We start from the raw sequence: 23,730 nt of genomic DNA, 5'->3' as shown, positions 1-23,730 counted from the left end.
CACATGAATAAAACTTGAACAAACTATTACTTTACACGAGAACATCTTATCATTCTGAACATTGAATTCATTATTACAAGTGTAATATAACAAAAACATTTCATTCGTCTAGTAGAGTCACGCCTTTTATATGAGTATTACATAATTAAAAACGTTTAATTTGAACTGAAATTTTTAAAATAAATCTACACAGAGAAAGGGATGAAAGAGTAATCAATGAAACACAGATTCGAGCAGAAATCAAAATAATATAATTCAAGGATAAAGACTAAACAAGGAAAACAGACACACTCAACACATATCATAAAATAACCAAAATAACACAAAAGAAACAACAGTAACTCGTACTCTACCAAAAACTGTAAACATTGATCAGGTTCATCGGTGAGGTAAGCGTCCTCCGTTATTGTTGGGGGTAGGAGAAAGTAGAAAGAAAAACTACTACACGGTGAACAAATCGGTTAATTCTCGTGGTGCAGATAGATACACCGTAACGATCCACGACTTCATAATGAAGACCATAAACTTTTTGTAGTATTGACTTTAATTTTAAAGAACCATAACCCTGTTCCAGGTCCCAATTGTTAGAAAACAGTCCGCATAGCTACGGTAAGCTCTGGAATAACGTAGGAGATCCGAGATAAAAACTTCATACGCAGATGCTGAAAGAATGTTGCAATAGATGAAAGGAAAGTTGACAATACGGAATGATAAGTCATCGCGTTTGTCGTATAGTTTTGTCATGAGATTTCCTTCACCATCGATCTCTAAGCGTATGTTAAGATATGAGGCTGATTATAGTGTCTATTGTGTCCTTTTTCCCTTGTTCTTTGGGGTAGATGCGATGCATAAAATCCCCCGAAACTAAGATTGTTTAAAGATAATACGTCAAGTATAAAGTGGAAAGTGAGGTCGAAAGATTTTGCTAAACGATATTCCGTCTTTTGGATCAGATCATCTTAAAAGTCAGCCACATTAGAGTGAAGGAATAGATCAGCGAGTAGCGGATCACAATTTGTTGTTTTTAAACGCGTCCCCCACACTGGACAGATACGTTGTCGATAAAAAATGCCAGTGTTTTGATAACATCTTGTTCGGTATACATGTATTTGAAATGATACTACAGAAATAACATTTATTAAATACTAAAGATCTGCTAGCACGAGAACAGAGGGACTGACATAAACCAATTGAGTACTTGCATTTCCTTGATGCTAAGCCAGTGAATAAAAATGCACCTGTCGTTTACTATCTTTCTATAATAGTTTTCTTACCATTTTTTCATTTTCCAAAGTTCCTTCCTGCCACTTTTCAAAAGTTCTTTCCTGCAGCGGATAGTACGAGAGGAAACGTGGAGCTTGGTCAAGTACGTTTTTAGTAATCCAATAAGGATCGGCTAAAAATATCAACCAAATAAAACAAAAGAGAAGACATTTCCAAATAGGATTGATAAAGATATAAATTCCGGTAGATCAAAGAGCTAAATATCCACCTATCTAAACTGAAATTCAGCAGTACTTTCACCCTTGTGTGGAACTATTTAAAATAAATAAAACATGATTTTCTTACTTTAATGTCTGTTCAACAACATACATGAACACAAGTTGCTTCATAAAATGTTCATTACGAATTCAAAAAATGCGAATTTATATTCTCCTGAAATTTATTTGAATTATATCTCCAGTTAAGATGGTAACATTAAAATTTTCAAAGCGCGAGCTTTAGCGAGCACGTTAAAATCTTAATTTTGCTATAAAGGGTGGAGAAATAAAATAAATCAAGAATAAGTTTAAGGAAGAGTAATTAAGGGAACCAAGGTTATAGCAGTAATCAAAAGAATGTAAACCAGGGACAAAGACCAGACATGGAAAACAGACATACACAACAAAGAACATAAAGTAACTAAAACCACACATAAAAAGTAACATAAAAAGGTGCACCGGTAGGGTAAGCGTCCTCTGCTTTTCTAGAAACACCCGCCGAGTTGCTCATAAAATGTCAAGTCCGGTGTAAACAACCGAGGAAAGGAAAAACTATGACCCGTTGAATAAATCAGTTTTCATGTTGCAAATGGATACACCATAACGATCTACGAGTTCATGATGACGACCATAACATTTCTGTAGTGATGACTTCAATCTTGTAGCAACATAACCCTCGGTTTCTCCAATGAAATTGGAAGGAACTTTGGAAAATGAAAAATGGTAAGAAACCTATTATAGAAAGATGGTAAAAGACACGTGCATTTTAATTCACTGTCTTATCACCGGGGAAATACATGTACTCAATTGGTTTATGTCAGTCCCTCTGTTCTCGTGTTAGCAGATCATTAGTGTTTCATATATGTTATTTCTGTGGTATCATTTTATCTTTCAAATACATATATGCTGAAGAAGACGCTATCTAACAACTAGAATTTTTTGTGCGACAAACGCAATGACTTCTCATTCCATATTATCAACTTTCCTCCAATCTGTTGCAACTTACACAGATAACTTAAATTGATATTCAATGTCACCGACTTATCAATATAATGTTGATAAATAAACCTAATATAGTAAGTAACACACATCAACAAACTAGACACATTACTGTGATTAAATCTATCAATACAGTGTCATATTTGTATATATGTGAAAGCACAGTTATAGGACTTTCTTCATAAAGTACCAGTCTATATAAAATTCAGACACTATCGATGGTAATGTGTTTCATGGTTAAGAAAAACCCCACCAAACAAAGGATGCCTTTTTAGTCTACGTATGCAATACTTCCACACAACAACAACATTTTCTGCTTTCAGATTTCCATTTATTTTTAGAAAATCATACATTTATCTCCCACTAAAAGCAACCAAGTGAAGACAAATCAAGAACGTTAACTCTTGCAAAGTGCAAATTCCACGTACAATCTATATAATTATTATCTCAGAAGTGCAACAACCGAATGGAAAACTAAGACTGGTTACATGATCAGTTACTGTGTCTGAACAAGAAATAAAACAGAATTTGGTGGGTTTTTGACATGCAAGAATCACTTTCTGTCTGATTTTTAGAAAGACTACTTAAATAATTGTGTGCTTTGAGAACGTAGGAATGGTTTTAATTTGTTATACCTTTTTTATGATTTTTCGTTAATTTAATCGATCGTTCTTATAATTAAACATAGTTGTAAAGTCAAAACAATTCTTTATATATTCCCCTTTTCTCAAAGCATATCAATAAAGAAAATCCTAGAACCGTCCTACATATATACTGAACATGTTTTATGTCACTTTTATACACATATTAAACGAACTAAATATGGCTCCAAATAAAACAAAATCAATTCAATAAATCACAATAATTACCTTGTAGCTTTCAACAAACGATGACGTCTTTGTTCTAGACAACATATAATGGGCGAGTATTGAATCTTGTTTTCAATTGCAATATGAATAAAGTATATATATACTATTAAAATATATTTTAATTGATGTCCACCTAATTAATAACCACTGAGTATTGCACGAAATTCCCAAAAGAAACAGAGAAAAATGAGTAACATCATCTTAAACTTTTAATTATCCTTTACATTTATATTTTATCGCGATTCCTCTTTAACACAAAGTGTTCAGTACAACAGAATCTCTCCAGCCTAGAAAAAATGTGACCGTTCAACGTTAGAAGAACTGCAAATAGAGAAGACATTAATTGGTTGCGACGTCATAAATCATGTGATCAAATGTTGCACAAATTTGATTTCAAAGCCTTTGAATTTATCCACTAAGGTAATTGTCTCAGACTATCATAACATTTGTTTTATTTTAATCTTTAGAAAAAGGTCTATTTCTATGCTTGTTAAATATTCGATAAAATATAAATGTGAAAGATATGTCCCTGTATTCTAATACTTTTAATCACTAATGTGTCAGGTTTGTACGTGCTATTAGTTTTGATCTAAGGGTCAATAAAGGTCAAAATGTGTGATGTGTGTTACTATATTAGATTTATTTATCAACATTATATTGATAAATAGTTGACATTGAATATCAATTCATGTTTTCTATATAATTTGTGGATCTGGCTTTATTACTGTTCACTAACCAGTCGGTGAAACTGTATAATGTGTTTAAAAGTAAGTATCTTTATTGTCCGAATGCCTTTGTTTTACACACACTTTCTATGTGCACATTTTTGCAGAATCAAGTTTTATTTAAAAATAATAATTTTCATTTCTGTCTTGTCCTCAATGTCAACTCTTAGTTATAGAGCTCTTACCATAAGTTCCTCTTCTCTTTGTTATACTTTGACAAAACCAAAGAAGCATATGTCGACGTATACACATACTTTATAACAATATAAGAGCTTAAAAGTCATTTTTATACACTTATTCGTAACATATCAAGTAAAAGTGCAAATCATTACTTATCCAACTCTCTTTTGAATTTTGTCGCAGATAACTATTACTAAGTTTAAAGATCTAGAATTTTAGGGACTTTATAACAGAAAGGAAATGAACATTGTTGATCTCAGTTTATGTTTTATAGATGACGTATTATCTTAACACAATCCTAGTTTCGGGATTTTTATACAGCGCATCTACTCCAAAGAACTTGAGATGAACTACATACACTGTGAAGTCAACATCATACCGTACCATTCACTTACAGATCGATGATAAAGGAAAACTATTGACCAAACTATATATACGACAAACGCAATGCCTTTCACTTCCACATTTTCAACTTTCCTTTCATCTGTGGCGCGCTAGACGTCTTTCAATTACATGTAGGCTTCTGGAACAGGGTTATGTTGATGCAAGATTGAAGTCATCACCACAGAAGTTTTATGGTCGTCATCAACAGCTCCTGATTCGTTACAGTGTATCCATCTGTTCCATGAGAACCGATTTGTTCAACGTGTCATAGTTTTCCTGTCTTTTTCGTTGTGACTTTTTTATGAACAGCTAAAAAAAGTAGAGGACGCTTACTCTGCCGGTGCACCTGGTTCATGCTCTCAGGTTTTAGTGGAGAACCAGTTGCTCATTCACGTTTGATGCTTTGCATGTATTATTTTGGTTACTTTATGTTCTTTGGTGTGTGTTTGTGTGTGTCTGTTTTAACTGTCTGGTCATCGTCCCTGGATTACATTCTTTAGATTTCCACTAGAATCTTGGTTCCCTTGAGTCCTCTTACTTGAGTTTCTGCGAATGAAAACAATTTTCATACTCAAGGTGTAAATTTCGCAATGAATTTTGTGACATAAAAGTGAATTTTGTATTAAATTGCATGCAAGAATGATTTTGTTATGAACAATTCAATTTGGTAAACACAAAGTGAGGTTTGTATGCAAATTAGTTCACAGAATCAAAACTAAACTAATTTGCATACAAAATTGAGTTTCGTTACCCAACATTCAAATTAGATAACAAAAATAAAGTATGTGATACAAAAATGAATTTTGTCATGACATAAGTAACTTTTGTCCACTGGCAGATTACTTTGTATGACAAAATTTAAATTTGTAGCATGTTAAAATTTTGTTAATCTGAACTCATTTTTGTTGAACGAAATTAATTTTTGTCTGTACCAAACCACAAGAGTCCTATTCGGCACCCCGTGGTGGAGTCTTGAAAAGCAGAGGACGCTTATCCTACTGACCACTTGGTCCATGCTCCCAGTTTAAGTGCAGTCCAGGTTACTATTGTTTTTTTTTTTTGTTTTTTTGTTTTGGTTTTTTGTTTGTTTGTTTGTTTGTTTGTTTGTTTTTGTTTTTGTGTTGTTTTTTTTTGTGTACATGTTGTTTTGATTTTTTTCATGTTTTTGTTGTGTATGTCCGTTTTCCCTGTCTGGTCTTTTGTCCTTATAATATTTCTTTTGATTTCCGCTTGAATCTTGGATCCTTTGCTTTCTCTTCTACGCCATCTAGCACAGGCAGTGTCTGAATTTTATATTGACTGGTACTTAAATATATGTATTTGAAAGAATGAAACAAAAGTAATATGAAATAACGTTTAATATTGCAGTCAAATTCAAACATAGTTTATACGACATCTGTCATATAGGCTATTTGTTTTGAATATACTTACAAAATTGTTAAGTATTTTTAATTTGTGATTAAGCTCCTATTGTAAATCATTTTCTAAAAATGTCATTCTGGTCGGTACATCTTTTTTTCCTGTTTATTACCCTACAACGACTTTGCCTGTTGTATATGAAGCATTTTCTTGAATAGGTAGACATAGTTCAGTTTATTCTATTTTTGCAGATATTTGTAACTGTTACCTTAGTTACTGCCGTTACAGCTTGTGTATCAGGTCAACATGTTACCATGGACACACGTCTTGGTAAGGTCACAGGGATGAAAGAGCAATCACTGGAGAATAAGACAATAGTATACAAATTCTACAATATTCCTTTCGCAAAGCCACCAGTGGGCCGTTTAAGATTTGCGAAACCTGAGCCTTTTGGAAATTGGAATGGTACTTTGAACGCTACTGTGATGGGCGGGGCATGTATGCAGGGTTGGAATCCATATACAATACACAATTACACTGGTGTTTCTGAAGATTGCCTTCAGCTAAATATTTACGTTCCCAATAACATATCATCTACTGCTAAAAGGTCAGTCATGGTGTGGGTCCATGGCGGTGCGTATCAGGTTGGATCGGCAACTACTTATAATGCTACAATGTTAGCGGCTCATGGAGACGTTGTTGTGGTAACGATAAATTATCGACTTGGAATATTCGGATTTTTGTCTTTCAATGATACTCTTGCAAGGGGAAATTTTGGACTGTGGGATCAAATTTTAGCCCTCAAGTGGGTGAATGAAAATATAGCGGACTATACAGGAAATCCCGATTCTGTTACAATTTTTGGACAGTCTGCTGGAGGGTTTAGTGTGTCGTTGCTTTCATTAATTCCCCAGAATAAAGGACTGTTTCATCGTGTGATTGCTCAAAGTGGTGTTTCTGACACTTTCTTTGCAATTACAAACGATACAAAGCTGGTTTCTGCTGTTATTTCAGATGCATCCGGTTGTCCGTATGATCCCGTAACTAAGGATTACAAAAAGGTTTTGTCTTGCCTCAGGTCTAAATCCGCGATCGATATTCAAAAAACATTGAACTTTGTTGAAGGAAAGGTCACGTCAACAATTCGTATAGATATACCGTTAGCACCTGTTATTGATGGGGAACTATTTAATGAATATCCATCGAAACTTCTTGCAAATAATCAATCAAGAGAGTTCGTATTCTTCCAGTCCCTTGACATGATTGTAGGGAATGTAAACATGGAAGGGTCATTATTTCTGCTGACAAGTCCCCGGGAACAAAAGAGATATAATTTTAACTTAACGACTGGAATACCGACGCAATTTCTATGCAAAGATCTTGCACCTGCGTTGGCTGACGAGTACTTTAACCGAAACCGAAAAGTTTCTGATGCCATGTGTGCGGAATACACGGTTAACAATGACCTGGATGAACAAAGCCGTCAGGTTGTGCAAATGTATACTGATATGCTATTTATAGCTCCGTCGTTTGCGACATTGAATGCTCGCTCAAAGACCAATTCTGTCTCGAAAACATATCAGTATATCTTTACGCAAACATCTCCATTACCTTTAGGTGCTCCTCGGCCTTCATGGTTCAGAGGTGTTGGTCATGCTGATGAGATAGTATTTCTTTTTGGAATGGAGAATCTTCATTTCTTGAATATAAGCTATACGGCAGATCAGTATGATTTGTCACTGAAAATGAAAGAATTTTGGACTAACTTTGCTAAAAAGGGGTAAGTTTACTTATAAATGAACGTTCTTCTGAAAGAAAGAAATGATGTTAACGTTAACGTTGGAATGTCAAACTTTAACTATCAATTCGGATGTTTGTTATCCGTATGACCATCACAAAAACTTCTTAAAGATAAGAAATTGTTTACTCATTGTGTCGTAATTGGTAGTTTTGAATTTACTTATAGCAATAGAAAACCATTTAATCCTCCATTCCTCCACTATTTTTGTTTTCTTTTAGTACATTCATTTAGATATTCTATTATAGATAAATATTTTGTTACGAATTTTTAGCAATCTCTTCATACAGGTATATAATTAAACATGGATTTATTAATATAATGTACAAATAACCCTAATACTGATAAGGTCATGAACTCAAATTTTACATGGCGGAGAGTTTCCACAACCGGCGGATCCAGAGGAATCCGCGCCTTTCCACAGTTAGTATTACCCAAGTAAATCTCAAGCCAAGACAGATATCGTTTATGATAAAAAATGCTTATTCTATCGCATATCAATGAAGCGAAATGTGAAGCAATATGCAAATATGTACAACTTCGGTCATAAAAGGTGTGCGCTATTAGTGCCTGTGTCTGTGGTCATATAAATATCATGATAGTCAATAGTCTTATGTTGCTTTTGTCTCTATTCTTTATTTCAGAGACCCAAACCCTGACAAGACCGCTATTTGGCCGCAGTATACAGTTGGTACGAAGTCATTTCTACAATTGAACGATAAAAACTTGACTGCGTATAACTATTATGACGCCAGCAGAGTTAAGTTTTGGCTGGTAACAGTTCCAAACATAGTGAAAAATTGAGAAACGGACTGACAGATTATGATGATTTTGCATTTTACTGGCAGAAATTAGAGAAATACTAGGTTTTAAACTTCAGAAAAAATGGTTACGCTCGACATTTTATTAAAAAAATATTGTTGATTGATTACTTTATCGTATTGAAGTCCGAGACGATATATCAAGCGACATGAACTTCTTGATAATTGTAAACATTGTTTACTTTTGTATATAATATAGTTGTCATGGAAGCTTCCATAACTATATATTATTTCAGCACTTATGTAAAAAACGATTTAAGATGCATATTGTAAATCTACCCAAGTGTACAAGTAATCGTAAGAAGTAGATTACAAGTAGATAAATTTAAACATACAATGTATGCGACTCCAAAATGGCAAATATCTTAAAAACTTTAGCTTTCCTTTTGGTTTATGTTTTTGTTTTGTTTTTATGTTGTTGTTTTTGTTAGGGTTTTAGTTTATTTTGTTTTTGTTTACGTTTTATATGTGTCGACAAAATTGTGTGAACCTGAAATAGAACAATCAAGATGGTCTTAAAATAATATCCGGTCACACTGGTGAATAAAGATATGACTACGGAACATGAAAAACACTTTATACACTCGACTCAAGAGTTGAGCGGGAGCTATCAATGATTAACAATAAATGCAGAATGTAGTCTTGTATTATTAATTATGTTATCCACAGAAACTTGTCACAGAGTAACCATATGCTTATATGTCTGTTTTAAATATTTTTAAATCCTTTTTCCGCAATTGATTATTTCCCTTCTTTCTAATGAAGGGACTAATAGTTTGATTATATTTGATAATTAGAAAGACTCGAAAACTTAACTATATTTACGCTCAAACATTTAAACATGCTAGCGTACAAAAATGCACTGTAGAAAGGCATGTTATCTACATATAATAGTATCCTAACTCTGTCAATCATCACCCCCCCCCCTTTTTCCAAACAAAAAATATCATATCAAGAATATCAACAGTGGATCCAGACAGTCTAAGCAACGAATTCTTCCTAAATTTCTTTTTAAAAACTGGATTTAAAAATGTTTGTTAACATGACTTCAAATTAAAAAAAAACCGAGAAAATGAGAAAGAAATCACTGAGAGTGCACGCCCAATGCGTTAGTCCCTTCATTCGTCTTGTCTTAGAAACAGTCGACAAACTATATAGACGGTATAAAAGATAAAGTTGGACTTTTTACTAAAAATTAAATGAAAATTAAAATGAAAGGTTCGAAATCAATCATTCAATTTAAAGGCTTGACATTTGTTTACTTAAAAGCCATCACTAAGCTATCTTCAACAACATGATATCGGATTATAAAGATACTTGAAAAGGTAATAAATTTATTTATCAAACTTTTCAAATCGATACAATCTGGCTTATTAAATAGCTTAAATATACACAGTTGAAAGTGAAAGGTGCAAGACTAAGTCAAACTCTACAAAAAGTGATATTTCGTAGCGTGGATATTTAGCAGTTATAAATGCAAAAATAAGGAGACTCTCATTATAGATAAATTAGGTGTTATAAAATTGTAAGTATTCAATTAGAACTATCTTGTTTACAAAGTCGAATTTGGGTTGTATCAATATTTAGTTTTGTTGTTACACGTACATGCATATGCAGTTATTTTCTTTAGGTAGAACAGTTTTATATTAAAAGTGTACTGCATTAATTTTATTGAACACTTAGGTAGCTAAGGATCATGCAAAATGTGATTCATGGGTAAAAAGCCTACATATTATTATTTTTTGATATTTTGTTTGAAATGTCATAGTAAACAGAAATTAACATGTGGTTTTTCTCATAACCCGTGCTCATAGGAGATAAAAATTATATAGAATGCACTGTAAATTTCAAAATTAAGGGAGATAACTCTATAAATGACACCCAAATACAATAGAATCTACTGGATTTTAAATGTTGATTATCTCCTAAGAGCAGGAAGATTTGAATGAATAATTACACATTTCATAGTATAGACCCATAAAACAATATAATTACAAAAATAAAAACATGTAGCCTTTTTTAGGGTGTATCACATTTTTCAGATTTTGCATGATTCTTACAAAGACAGCTACTTAACTACATCGACAAAGACATGAACGTACATAACATATTAAACTACAAATTGTATGTCGCATCTTTATAAAGATTATTTACATTTTAATTAGGCGCGATTACGTTGCACTACGAAACTGTAGACGGTAATAAAATTTACCACATTCTCAACTATCTTACTCATTTAAAATTTGACAACGTGTTTTTCGTGAATAATCATGTAAAAAACGCATTGAAATGTGTTTCTGTGGACATTCCTGTTTAAAAGTATTCAATTTAGAACAAAGTTAGGCAGATATCAATGAAAAAAGTCGTACATGAAAAGATTCTTTTTTTATTGTGACATTGGTTACCTTTTGAAATAAAGTTTACATGTATTTGTACCGTAATCGGTCGTTATTTACCCATAGAAGTGATAAATACGTGTACTTTAGATAGTGTTCATCAATTTAACAACATTTTCCTTGAAGAAAAGTTTTAATTCTAGACCTGTCAGATTATGCAACTACCTGTAGACAGTTTGATAGAAATATTTTACTCACTAGGATATAGAATCGTATATTAGTTAATCATATATATATATATATATGTATAAAAAGATAAATATTTAAAAGAGAATGAAATGATATAATTCTGTAATTAAGGGGATATATTTGTAACAATATACATGTACTTCAAGGAATTTAAGGTGTTGATAAATAAACTCTACGGAATTGGGTTTACTAACGATTTCGAAGCATTATCTATTGCAATAGACACTAAATATTCATGTACATGTATGTAGATTACAACTTGATTTTCAACTAAGTTACAGATACATGAGAGTGTAATATTTTAGAAATAAAAGTTGTATGGTACACATAATTACTCCTTTAGAATTCATAATGTACACTGTTATCGTTCGTGTTTTAAATCTTAACCAATAATGCGGACTAAAACATGAGACCGAATACATTAAATCATTGAAAAACTATGTGATGAAAACTCCATTGTCGATTTGTCTATTTTATTTTTGTAAGTTAAAGATTGATGTAGTAAAACCAAAAACTCAAATTACAGTGGTGTATCTAGGTAGAGATTCAGGTGGCGGAACCCCTTTTGTCGAAAAAATTATAAACTTCGTGCCTTATTTAGACAAAAATGAGCTAATAATAGCCTAGTTGTAACCTCTTATTTTTCTGGACACCAACTGGAACCCCCTCCAAAAATCTCTTGATCAGCCACTGCAAATTCAACATCTGAGTCTCCAAAGAAATTGTGCAATATATATGTATCATCGTACATGTTGATATACCACGGTACAGCATTTAAGATAACAGTATTACGTTCCTAAAGAATGACAAATCAGATGTGTATAATGAATGTATAATGAAGAAATACAAACTTACCGATGACAACAATCACGTTCAAACAGTTGTACCCTACATCCCCCTTTTCCTCCACCCGGATACATGAATACGCATCTGTAACACAGCGAAGGCTGGTATGGAAAATATTTTAAATGTTTCGACAAAAAAATTTTAAAAAATTATTAATAAATATTGCACGCATACGGAAAACGGCATAGTCATACTGCAAATTATACTTCAAATTTAAAGGCACGGCTCTTGTCTTACAAATCTAGTATACCAGGCCCTGGTGCGGAAATCTACGTTAACCTGGCCTGATAGAAACGTTTCCAATCAATAGCCGATCGATTGGACTGCTTAGAGGACCGTTCATAAACAAAATAGAGCAATATCTTGGTTAGATAAGGAATTTTATTACCTGCATAAAATATTTGATAAAACATTTCTGTGTGTTTATTTAATCGACACGTTTAAGATTACGAATAGCCCTTTGTTTTAGGTGATCTCATGGTAAATATCATTGAAAGCTTCAGTTTAGTTTAAAATGGAAATGGATGAAAAACATACATAGTTTGGGAAGTAAATACAGACATGATTTTTATTGTATCAGTTTTCATCGCCTGGACTATTTCTGAAGGTTAGTCTCTAATGAGGAAGTATAGATAAAAAGTAGTTTTTCACTTCTCCTGGACGTACACAAGTTTATGCAGGTTTATTTCTCGATCGGAACATTAGTTGCGCTCGTTTGATATTAAAAAAGGGTTATTACCAAATTAAGCGAAAGTTTTCTATCCTATTACAATTCCAAGAAAAAAATAGATTAGCTTGAAAAAAAAGTGTATGCCCCTTCCGGTTCGTTGGGCGCTCCGATGGCCAAGTACGTGTAAAAGTTATGATCATAGTAAGTTGTTCAATTCAATTAATATTTGTACGTTCACATTAACATTGATGAGTATCACACATGAATATGGTAAGCATTAATAAAGAAATAATGTAGAGTATATTACGTTAGGTACGGTGGTTTTTTTGTTTTTTGTTTTTTTGTTTTTGTTTTTGTTTTTGTATTATATGTGACAACGCCTCTACAAAGTTAACAGAACTTAACAACTCGTTACATTTTGTATGTATATTAAATGAGAATAAGATATGTCTACGGTGATGATTTAACCGGTTGTTCCTGACATAATTGATCCCTGTTACATTTAATAGATTATTCACAAACTAATATTTAAACTTGCATGCGTTTAAATTTGTTTGTATTTGTAAAAGAACTGGAGTCATTGTTTTTAGGGAAAAAATGAATGTGTAATTTCCATCTTGCAACTTTTGGTCAAAATTTAGTAAGGGTAAAAATATACTTAATTTTTCAGTAACGTGTAACTGTACAGCCAGTGTACCTCAAGTGAAAAGTTTTCCGGAGAATCAAACAGGTTGGTAAAGAAATATATACAGCTTGAGTTTTCATTTTCCTTTATTTTCACTTCCGTTTAAGTTTGTTTTGTTTCGTTTTGGAGACGTGTTACATTGATTTTCCATTCCAACTTATCTGACGTTTGAAACAGTATCCTTTTCGATCTTTAAATGCCCTTCAACTTGGGGATGTTTTAGTTCTAACAAAAGTTGACGTTATGCCTTTTAACAATCTTAGATTCTGTGATTTTGTACAATTATTTCAGATTAAGATACTCTTAAGTCAGCATCACATCTTACCTACTCGATGAGAAAAGAAAACTAATGACTTAACTATACCGCTTCTCCTTCCGTATCGTTGAATTTCTTTTCATCTTTGAAAACCACCCTTCAGTACAATCGTTTTGAGTTTTCAAGTCACAACTTATACATTATGTCAGTGCTTTCCGTCCTAGATATCTTGCAATAAAGCTTTTGGAGCATGGTAATGTTGCTACATGATTAAAGTCACCTTTATAAAAGTTTTATGGTCATCATGAACCTGTGGTTAGTTAAGGTGTATATATCTGCAGCATAAAAACAATGTGTTTGCCGTTTGTTTGTTATAGTTTTTTATCTTGCATATACCCTGGACGTGACATGTTAGGAGCATCCCGGCGGTTGCATTAGAAAACCAGAGGGCACTTACCTTACCGATACACTTATTCCATGCTCCTAGTTTTCAGTGGAGTTCGGGTTGTTCACTTACTTTCGTTTCCGTGTGCTACTTTGGTTATTTTATGTTTTTTTTTTATTGTGTGTGTTAGTCTTTTTTGTCTTGTAATTATCCCTAAAGTATGTTTCTTTTGATTGTCGCTCGACTCCTTGCTCACATTCTATATTTACCTTTCAAGTCGTAGATTAATTTATTAGATAGTATATATTTAGGAATTATAAATGCTATCTCTGAGTTGCAAGTTTGTTTTAATAGTGTTTCGACCGTTGCCAGATTTTCAAAAAAAAATACTAGTACTGAAGCCTTTATTTAACATTTCTTCAAGCGTTTCTTTTAGCTTGTTTTAAGACATTGAAAAGTTAAATTCATATACAATTTGACCAAAGTTCTTTGAAAGACAATATCAACAGAGTGTATTTTTTAATCAAGGGATAACAAGCACGTGTTTAGTTATTTAAAGTCAGCACATTATTTTTAGTTTGATATATCACTTACTGATGTAGCTTGTATTCTTATGACATCCACCTATCTGTTTCTTTCAGGGCTACTATGGAATATCACGTTTAAGCCCTCAGCAAATTGGACGTATGAGGTCACAAAAATAAATAATATGGACATACCTGTAAACGCAAGTCTTCGGCAAAAACTACGAGAACATTTTCTTCTGCTTCGAAATACAAGTAATTCTATTTTGTCCTTTTCTGTACAGAAACTTCTTAACAAAGAAGATCAGTTTTGGATAAATGTCGCCGTGAGTACATTAATACTGTATGAACTAAGAGTTTTCTCTTTATTTTTTTTCATTCTTTACTTTCACATGAAAAATAAATCTTCCGTATTCATTTCAGAAAGTAAAAAAAAAATAACACCGGATATCGATCATACTTCCGGTAGCGGAACGTCGATGACTGCCGAACGTTAACTTAACACTCAATAATACATGTACAACGATGTAAAGTTAAAAACGGTAATTGCATATAATTTTCAACAAAGTTTTTGAACTTTATTCTCGGAAATACATAAAAGATGATCGTCAACAAATATGTGTATGCTTTTAACAATACGATGAATCGATGAACTGAAAAGCACAAAATATTGTTTTTTGTTTGTTTTTGTTTTTTGTTTTTTGTTTTGTTTTGTTTTTTTTCTTGCGGGGGGGGGGGTGTCATGTTACTTATTCAATTATCCTGCCCGGGACACAAGACACCATTGCAACAAGCTTCCGCCACTTTTCTCTGTCCTTTGTCATTTGCTGAGCCTGCCCCGAGGTGTAACAGTGCTCTTGAATCTCTGTTTGGATGGTTCGATCTTCCCCAGGTGGCTCTAAGTCTTCCTGGCTTTCTTTTTCCTGGTGGTGTCCAATACAAACAATTTTTGGTGTTCTCTCATAGCATATGATCCATCCATCTAAAGCGTCGCTGTTTGATTTGTGTTAGTTTAAACATATTTATTTGCTAAAAATCAGAAACGGGATTGGACATAAGTTATACAGCATCATCAAGGTCCTCTCCCGGTATAAACAATGATTATAATGGTATGGTTTGTGTTGTAATACTATAGCATTTGGCAATTTCAGAAGATAGATGTTGCCAATCTAACTAAGATTATAGGTCTTATCTACATATTTTTTTATAGCTAAATTGTCCTGTTCTCGTAAAGAAATATGGTTGCGGTCTTGTAAATATATCCCGTGCAAACATTTCTTTCTTCCATCTAATATATTTTTTTATAACATGTATGTTTTTTGGGTTGTGTAGACGCCCTGTGCGGGTCCGGGTGTAAAAAAAAATAACCATACATCAGCACTAAGGTTGTCGTAAAAGGCGACTAAATAGCGATCTGAACCCTCGTCATGGGGCCAGGGTGCTATTCCCACGGAGCAACACTGGGTTTTATGCCCCAAGTGGTGGAATGGGGAACACCTGGAATGTTGCATGCTGAGATCGTCAGGCCATAATACGAAGAACCTGACCGTAAACCATAGTGGTTTACCGTGTTGTAAAAAATGCCTCGTTTACTTACTCGCACGTTAAAGAAACCTTCTGTAGTATTCGATAGGAGAAGGCGCCTCGGCTGCGCTACGAGAGTCTAAATTTTCCCACCCTACCAGTGGCAATCGAAATTCTTCAACCCTATTATCCGTGTTTCCCATTCCATTTTCATTTCATGATGTAGCTGAAATATTGCTGCTTTGGGCGTTAAACACCCATCAATCAATCAGTTGTATTGACATAATATGTGCTTATATTTCATGTTAACGTTTTTATTACGTTCTCATTTTCCAGAGTGGCGGCGTTCTAAGTTCCATTGAGCTCAGATATACATGCCATTCAGGTTCCAATGTCAATTATGTATGTATATGTATACGACACATGATTTTACTGTTCATTTGATAACACACACTTTGTTGGCACAAGGATAACGCACAGATCATTTAGGGGCTGAGATATTTTGTTGAAAGGGAACTTCATTTAAGGAGGTAGACCTAAGGCAAGGGACAAAACTATAGCAAATCAGTGATATGTATTATATTCAATTTCAACAATTAAGCCTAGTAAGCTTTCATTTGAAACAGAATGAAATCAATCCAAGTTACTTTGATGCTTACACGAGATTGATGTAAAATGTTGGATACAAACGTTCCATTGATTTTTAAGAGTTGTGTCCCTTGCCATAGGGCTCATTCCTTAATTTCTCAACTAAGCCGGAGTTATTATTTTTTTATTTATTTTAATCATTTATTTATTTATCTATTTATTTATTTATTTATTGTATTTTATTTATTTTTTGTTTTAATCTTCAAATAGAAAAAAAGTTAAGTAATAGAGGAAATATCCAAGAATCATAGTTTACTGTTCATGGCTATGTAAAATATTTTGCTACAGTTGGAATATTTTTACAAAAGTTCCTGTCCTTAATGCTACTTTTGAATACATTACCATGGACGAAGCCGATTAATAAAAAAATACCCAACATACGAATAGAGAAAACCATTTTGAAAACAAACTGCAAGTAAGAAACATTGGTACCACAGAATAATAGGGGGATATACCAGCTGTAGCGTTAGTACTCTGTGTACCGCTTTGCCAGGAACGACACCATTCAAGTTGTAACAATATTCTCTTCTACAACTATGTATAGTAATTATGAAGTGAAAACATGATTGCCGATCCCATTTAAAACACTTATTTTAAATACATTACTTGTCAAAAGGAACATACTTATTGTGTTTCCGAATACATTGTAAACGTTTGTCTAATAAAGAACATTAAAGAAAAAAATCGTGCCCTATATCATTGATATTTTATATATTACAGATTATGACAATTAACGTTGGTTCTGTGAATGAATATCCCCAGACGTTTGCTACAAATTTCCCAGTCAAACTCAATGCAACAGAGGTACGTTAACCTGACGAATATGGGACTGTACAAAATACATACGTATACTGAAGAAATTCATTTCATTAAAATTCTTTTCTCCACAAATATACACTGCCTCTTGTTCGTAAAAAAACATGATGAGTTGTGTTTTTGCGCCGATGAATCGGATGCAATACTGCTTACTGCTCATATTATCTAAATAGTAAAAAAATATCATTTTTTTCAAAATTTGAGATTGAAAAGTTGAACTAGTGATCTGACCAAGTATTTGCTGCACAAAACATTCTCAATATAGTAGTAAACTTGTTTTTAATCGGAAGGGAGTACATAATTTACTCCTTTTTTATAGTGTATACATAATAGTTTTATACACTTCTCATGTCTCTTTTGTAGAATGCCAAGATCAATACCGTAGTATTCAGCATATATCCTTATATAGATGACAAGGATATTCCTAAACCTGAAATCACAGATTTCTCCTATTCATTAGTGCCAACAAATACTCAGGTAAAAATGTCATTTGCCTTGAAACTTAACCATGTCCAAATCGCATGATTTGTACCGCCAGTTCCAAACGTCGCAATTTAACATTTGACGTGCAGGTAATCGCACAATTCTTTGGAATTTGAAGTGTCATCCCTCCTTTAATTTTTTTGTGACGCTACGAATTTACGAGTACAAATTGCAATTTCAGGTGACACGATCCGTTGCAATGTGAGACACTATTCGCCACGTTCGAATTAGATAATCCCTCGTGTGTTTAAAATCAAGATCTCTATCTAACTTGTCCATTAGGTCTCCGAATAACTTTTTAGAGGAAGTTTTATTTTACAAGAAAAAAATACAATATAAAAGATATATGAAGATTTAGTGTGATGTGTTGCCAGTAAACTCAGAGTTATCTCTCTTTAAAAGAAAATTCTATTGAACATTTGACGCCACTAAATGAAAGATTTGTGCATCAATTGCTTAATTTCATTACATTCTTAAGTAAAATTCTGTGTAAGAATCAGGCAATGGATGGAACATTATAATCCTCAGTTTGGTCTTTTTTGCCTCAGATATGCATTCAGTACATTTGTACATCTAGAAATCAACCGAAAAGCTATTTAAATTTATCTCGAGGCATCTATTACAAAAATATTTTTTCAACTTAATTTTACTAATCAATATCTTAAAAAGGCAACCTTTACCAACACTTTGCAGGTTAAGAGGTATAAATATATGTATTTGGATAATGCAATAAATCTCTGAATTATTTTCTACTTGTGCCATATCTTATACACATTTTGCCTTAGACAGAAAAGTACATAAAATCATAGAAGAAATTAGATATATACATGTGTATGTTTGTTATCTTTCCTCACATTTCAAACATGTGTGAGTCTTAGATAGACGTCTACCATATTTCTACTTGAAAGAAAGTAAAATTGAATAGTATGCAGGTACATCTGCATCGATTCGTCTGACAGTAAAAAGTTTTATAGTTATGAAAATTATTTATACATGTAAAACTATACATTATAGAATGACGGACGCCAATGGTTCCATATACCTATTGCATCATCTGATGAGATCAAAGTAAAGAAAGTACTAGATTTTGATGCACTGTACAAGAAAAACTTAAGCATTTTATCAGTCACTATTGTTGTCAAGGTAATTCCATGAGCGTGTAAGTCATGTAGATGTCTAGTTTTTTTTTTTTTTTTTTTTTTTGCTTTTGAAGTCGTTATTCAACCTAACGCAAAGTGTAAAGAATCAATGACAGCTGTTGTAAAAAGTAAATTATAAAAATGGAAAACAAAACTACTAGGCAAGCTAAGGACGTGGAAAAAAAACACAAGACCTTTTTTTTTTAAATGAGAAAGCTGAACTGCACTCGAGACATTGACAATGTGAAACTCCAATATATAAGTGTTATTCTAGATAAATACGAATTTCATGCAACAAATCTGGTAGTTAATGGGTGTGAAACTGACACGAATGAAATGTTGATACACAAAAACAAAAATATAACGACACAACTTTTTTAATATGCATGTCATTATGTAATATGTTCTTGTAAATGTATGTAGAATATGGTGCGGTTTCTTTAATGTATTTAATGTCCTTATGGTTCATATTTGTTAACGTAAATAGCAGTGTTAATTAAAAAAAAAAACAACACGAGAGGTAATTTATGTATCTCATAAACCCAACAAATTCGCTTTAAGATAATATAGATTGTGTATGGAATTCACATTTTGCATGAGTTGTCGTTCTTTAATTAATTCAAATGGGAGATGCATGTACCAGTTTAAAATAAATACAGATCTGAATACAGAATTTACCATCGTTTACGTAGAAATATAGTATATGTAGCCCTTATAAACATTTTTTGTTTGATGGATTTTTTTTACCTTGAATCACCCTCAATAGATATTGTATGCAATTCATAGGGACTTGTGCTTGATGTGTAACTAACTTAAGAAACATCGTGTATTGTTTTCTTCATTTACCACTGGTGTAAATATTTGTACTTTTTAGGCGGTTGATGAAACCAAATTTTCGATAAACAGAACTGTGCGGATAGATGTTTTGGATGTCGATGATCTTCCACCAATTTTTATATATCCCGGATGTAATAATACTTGTACTGTACCAACGTATACAGCAATTACCGGCCCAAAGTACAGGGTATGCTTATGTTAATGTATTCCAAATTTAGTAACAGATAGAAAACGAGGAAGTTTCATCTGAACCATAATTGAACCAATGTTGCATTTCGATATAACAAAAAGAGCAGACTCTTTACATGGTCAATGAAATGGTACAATACTCATTAATGAATACAATTCAAACACAAAAGAAGATAAAATCATATGGATGTATGGGTTAACCATGAATAAATGACTATTTTTTTAAGCAAAAGTATAGTTTGTCTATTGCAGGGAGTTATACGCAGTATTTCTCCAGTCAAGATTGAAGCAAAAGATCAAGACTCATTAAATACAAAGATTGTCTACAGTATCCAGCCATGTGAGTAGACTATCCAATCTAGTCACGTTAGTCCAGAGTTTAAATGTAATCTTTCCATTTCGTCTGTTTCAAAATACAAATTTCGATAAGGTATGAACTTCACAGTTTCTGCAGTGTGTTCAATTTCGAACTTCTTCGATAAAACCAATATTTATTTGCTAATTAGCCATTTTAGAAGAGCTTTCTGAAAATTGATAAGCCGTTCATAAGTAGTATCCAAGTCATCCACACACAATCGGTAGAAGGGAGTTACAGGAACTAAAGCATGTAAGTGAAGCCACTCTAGAAATGAATTCTTATATGACGTGCTTCAAAGCTCTTCAGACCACATCCATGGTAAACAAGTACTATCTTTAAAGACAACCGACGCATATGCTCGCTTTGTTAATACCAAATTGTGATATCACTGTACTATATTTCGTATTTCAGTTATTTCATTGTTTCAGCAAGTAGACTATTTTTAATTATTCAGGTATTTCAATTATTTTCATTGGTTCAGCAAGTACACTATTTCTAATTATTCAATATATAAAAGATTGTTCAACACATAAAAGTAATCAAAAATATTTCGGACACCAATACCTCATCGTAGCCTTACATTTTCCAATTGCTATCACATTTATTCAATGAAATGCGAGGTTGTAAGCTACATCGGTTAGGTTGCCATGGTTAAGCATCATGGATGTCACGTGGTGTCAAAACAAACTCAACACCGACTGTGTCAGAATAACACATGACCAACATTTCATGCAACTCGTAAGCTGCGTCTATAAAAAATATGAAGAAACTAGAATCAAAATAAGTCATGGAAACTCCATTTTATCATTGTTTTACCATGGGCTGGCAATGTATGGATTTATTTAACCCCTCACTATCGCTGGGGGTATAACAATGCGACATAAACGGCCAGCCCGTAGTAAAACAATGATAAAATGGAAGTCCCGTCATTTATGTCTTAATTTTACCATATTACCTTAGTGACTAAATTTTGCAGAGTGAAGACGATATGCTACTTTGAAATACAAAGTGAGAACTGGGTAACTTATGAAACATTCTTAGGAATAAAAAGAAAACTATGTTTTTTGTTGTTTTTTTTAATTAGTTTTAATTTTTTTCCAGCCCCAGATAATTACCATCAAAGTTTCAAAATTCATGCTGACACAGGAGAAATAATTCAGACTGGAGACGTTTCTAAAGTTGATGTTCTGATTATTAAGGTAAGAATACAAATAAATAAACACGTTTCAGCTGGTCATTAGATGAAGCCATTATTACATTTTTGCTGATACATAAACATCAATTCAATGGAAAAGGATATTAAAATTAAGACATTTGCGTACAATTTCGTGAATAACATTATTCACCCAGTAATAATGTTATTAGGAGTTCACGAAAATCATACAAAACGTTTGAGTCTTTCAAAACTAATAATTGAAATGCATTTCGCTTAGAGCTACTAAGGGTTTTAAACATAGGTAAAATTAATGGTGTCCACTGAACTGGTAGGTTGAATTAGACTACAACCCAGCGATCTGCTCGTTACTTTTTAATGAAATTCTGAATTGTAGACATGTCTGACCGGAACTATGCATCATATATTATTCATGAAAAATTGTCGTAACCCTTAAACCTCTGATGCTCCATTACCTGTATTAAATACGGGAGTACAAATATTGTAGCTCCTTTCAAAAACCTAGGTTGAACTGATCGGTGCAAGATTTGGCTTCCTATTTGGATACTTTTTTTTGTTTTGAGTACTCCTTGTGTATACTTTATTTTTTAATCTTTAACTTTCTAATTTACTATATAAGGTTATCATGCTGCTGATGAGAGGGTACTCCTTGAAATACGTAAAAAAAACATGCCGATATTTGTACTATTCTTATGATCGGTATGTTTGCATTTAATTTAATTTGTGTTATTTCGTTTATTCGCAGGCCATGGAGGCTCACACAGCAAACAAATTTTATCGCACCGCTTCTTTATTGGTAAAACTCAGCAATGACACTATCTATTTACCAGCAGCGTCAACTGTAGACAATGACAATAAAATGAAAATAATAGCGATCATTGTTGGGGCTATTTCGTTGATCATCATTGCAGTTCTAATTTTTTTGATAATATTTGTCTACAAACGGACCAAGAAAAAAATGATGATATCTCCTGGATCCGAAGGACGATCACCACGCACCCTCAGCGAAAATCTTATTTCTGAAAAAGCACCATCTGTCGAAGAAAAGGTTACGCAATGGAAGCAAACAATAAGTCCACTTGATTTTCCAGTTGTAAACGGTCCGCGTAATCAGCTTGACCCCCTTCAAAGACGGGACGAATCAACGGAAACGGATGGAAGTAGTGTCAAAAAGAAGAGACCCCGAAAAAAGAAAAAGAGGTTGATGGAAATATTTGACGGCACGAAAAACTTCGAAGACCAAGCAGATCCAGAATTTTTCCAAGGCAAAGACAAAGAGAAAAGGAAGCGTTCAACTAAAAGCAAGAACAAACGTTCTGACAATACACCATTAGATATCTCGGGTGACTAATTTCCTCTCTCAATTGGAAGTCGAATTATGGCCGAAGTGTGATTTGTGAATTCAAAACTGTAATGAAAATATAGAAATATTCAGAACTCTAAATTTATAGATATTTTACTTTTTTGTCAAAAAGAGATTGTAAACAGTTATACTTAAGTGAAATTCAGGGGTAACTAGGAAGTCAAATGACATATCGGTTGAATGCATTTTTTAACGAAAACTGGAAGCATCTTGTCCTTGGATGTTGAAAAAAAAATTAAAAAGATGCAAACCATTTTCCTTCCCTTACAACCTACATTTTTTGCCATATTTTAACAAACGTCATACTCATTTTATCTCTGAAAGAACATAATTAAAAAGACAACTACATACACCGGAGTAAATAAAGTGATCAGAAAGCTCCAGCAGTTTCTGCGTTGCAAAACTTCAACTCCTCCAGGCGGACAAGTTATTAAAGAAATCGTATGAGATGGAGCAGCTCGAATGTTCCTACGTAGGGAAGGAAGGTTGAAAATAAGGGAAGGATGTAGGTTGTTAATTTGACATATAGCTTATTTTGAAACATTTCATTTCATCTATTTATTTGTTCATGTTTATATTTTTGTTTTCATTTTGATCAATCTGAATACAATACACGATCTGACATATGCCAA

The 23,730-nt window shown here is 33.0% G+C and overlaps 2 protein-coding genes and 2 long non-coding RNA genes across 5 annotated transcripts in view; 2 read left to right on the top strand and 2 right to left on the bottom strand.

The window, feature by feature from the left end:
• The window catches only part of LOC148619832 (uncharacterized), an 8,522-nt gene extending 4,501 nt beyond the window's left edge, over positions 1–4,021 (bottom strand). Inside the window, exons 1-2 of the long non-coding RNA XR_015921656.1 lie at positions 3,350–4,021; positions 1,275–1,396 (exon numbers count right to left, since the gene is read on the bottom strand). This is a non-coding gene — a long non-coding RNA (uncharacterized LOC148619832). The remainder of the gene's footprint in view (positions 1–1,274; positions 1,397–3,349) is intronic.
• On the top strand, positions 3,973–9,256 carry LOC148619831 (carboxylesterase 1D-like). Its single transcript, XM_088580155.1, has 3 exons — positions 3,973–4,116; positions 6,249–7,777; positions 8,440–9,256. The coding sequence occupies exons 1-3, from the start codon at positions 4,105–4,107 to the stop codon at positions 8,597–8,599; spliced, it is 1,701 nt and encodes a 566-aa protein (XP_088436281.1). The 5' UTR covers positions 3,973–4,104; the 3' UTR covers positions 8,600–9,256.
• On the bottom strand, positions 5,685–12,384 carry LOC148619830 (uncharacterized). The gene is made up of 2 exons (XR_015921655.1): positions 12,057–12,384; positions 5,685–7,736 (listed from the first exon to the last, which is right to left on the bottom strand). It is a non-coding gene; the product is annotated as an uncharacterized LOC148619830 (long non-coding RNA).
• On the top strand, positions 9,993–23,730 carry LOC148619829 (uncharacterized). Of its 2 annotated transcripts, XM_088580157.1 has the most exons (12): positions 9,993–10,141; positions 12,517–12,654; positions 13,388–13,447; positions 14,685–14,893; positions 16,428–16,493; positions 17,460–17,543; positions 17,919–18,032; positions 19,053–19,181; positions 20,052–20,201; positions 20,456–20,543; positions 21,663–21,760; positions 22,481–23,730. In XM_088580157.1, the coding sequence occupies exons 2-12, from the start codon at positions 12,609–12,611 to the stop codon at positions 23,084–23,086; spliced, it is 1,650 nt and encodes a 549-aa protein (XP_088436283.1). In that variant the 5' UTR covers positions 9,993–10,141; positions 12,517–12,608; the 3' UTR covers positions 23,087–23,730. The 2 variants fall into 2 exon arrangements, with proteins under 2 accessions (XP_088436283.1, XP_088436282.1); XM_088580156.1 differs by lacking the exon at positions 9,993–10,141 and having other exon boundaries at positions 12,459–12,654.

The sequence above is a fragment of the Perna viridis genome, chromosome 4 (genome assembly GCF_037379345.1).
Source record: "Perna viridis isolate PV_CMFRI_1.1 ecotype Kerala chromosome 4, ASM3737934v1, whole genome shotgun sequence".
NCBI lineage: Eukaryota > Metazoa > Mollusca > Bivalvia > Mytilida > Mytilidae > Perna > Perna viridis.
The sequence above is the reverse complement of the archived record's forward strand: the minus strand, read 5'-3'. Positions and strand labels throughout refer to the sequence as shown.

Bases quoted from the DNA above. Each gene is read 5' to 3' on its own strand.
- LOC148619831 (XM_088580155.1), top strand. The intron at 7,778-8,439 runs GTAAGTTTACTT...TCTTTATTTCAG, and splicing joins ACTAACTTTGCTAAAAAGGG to AGACCCAAACCCTGACAAGA.
- LOC148619829 (XM_088580157.1), top strand. From the start codon at position 12,609: ATGATTTTTATTGTATCAGTTTTCATCGCCTGGACTATTTCTGAAG. The intron at 14,894-16,427 runs GTGAGTACATTA...CTCATTTTCCAG, and splicing joins AGTTTTGGATAAATGTCGCC to AGTGGCGGCGTTCTAAGTTC. The intron at 20,544-21,662 runs GTGAGTAGACTA...ATTTTTTTCCAG, and splicing joins TGTCTACAGTATCCAGCCAT to CCCCAGATAATTACCATCAA.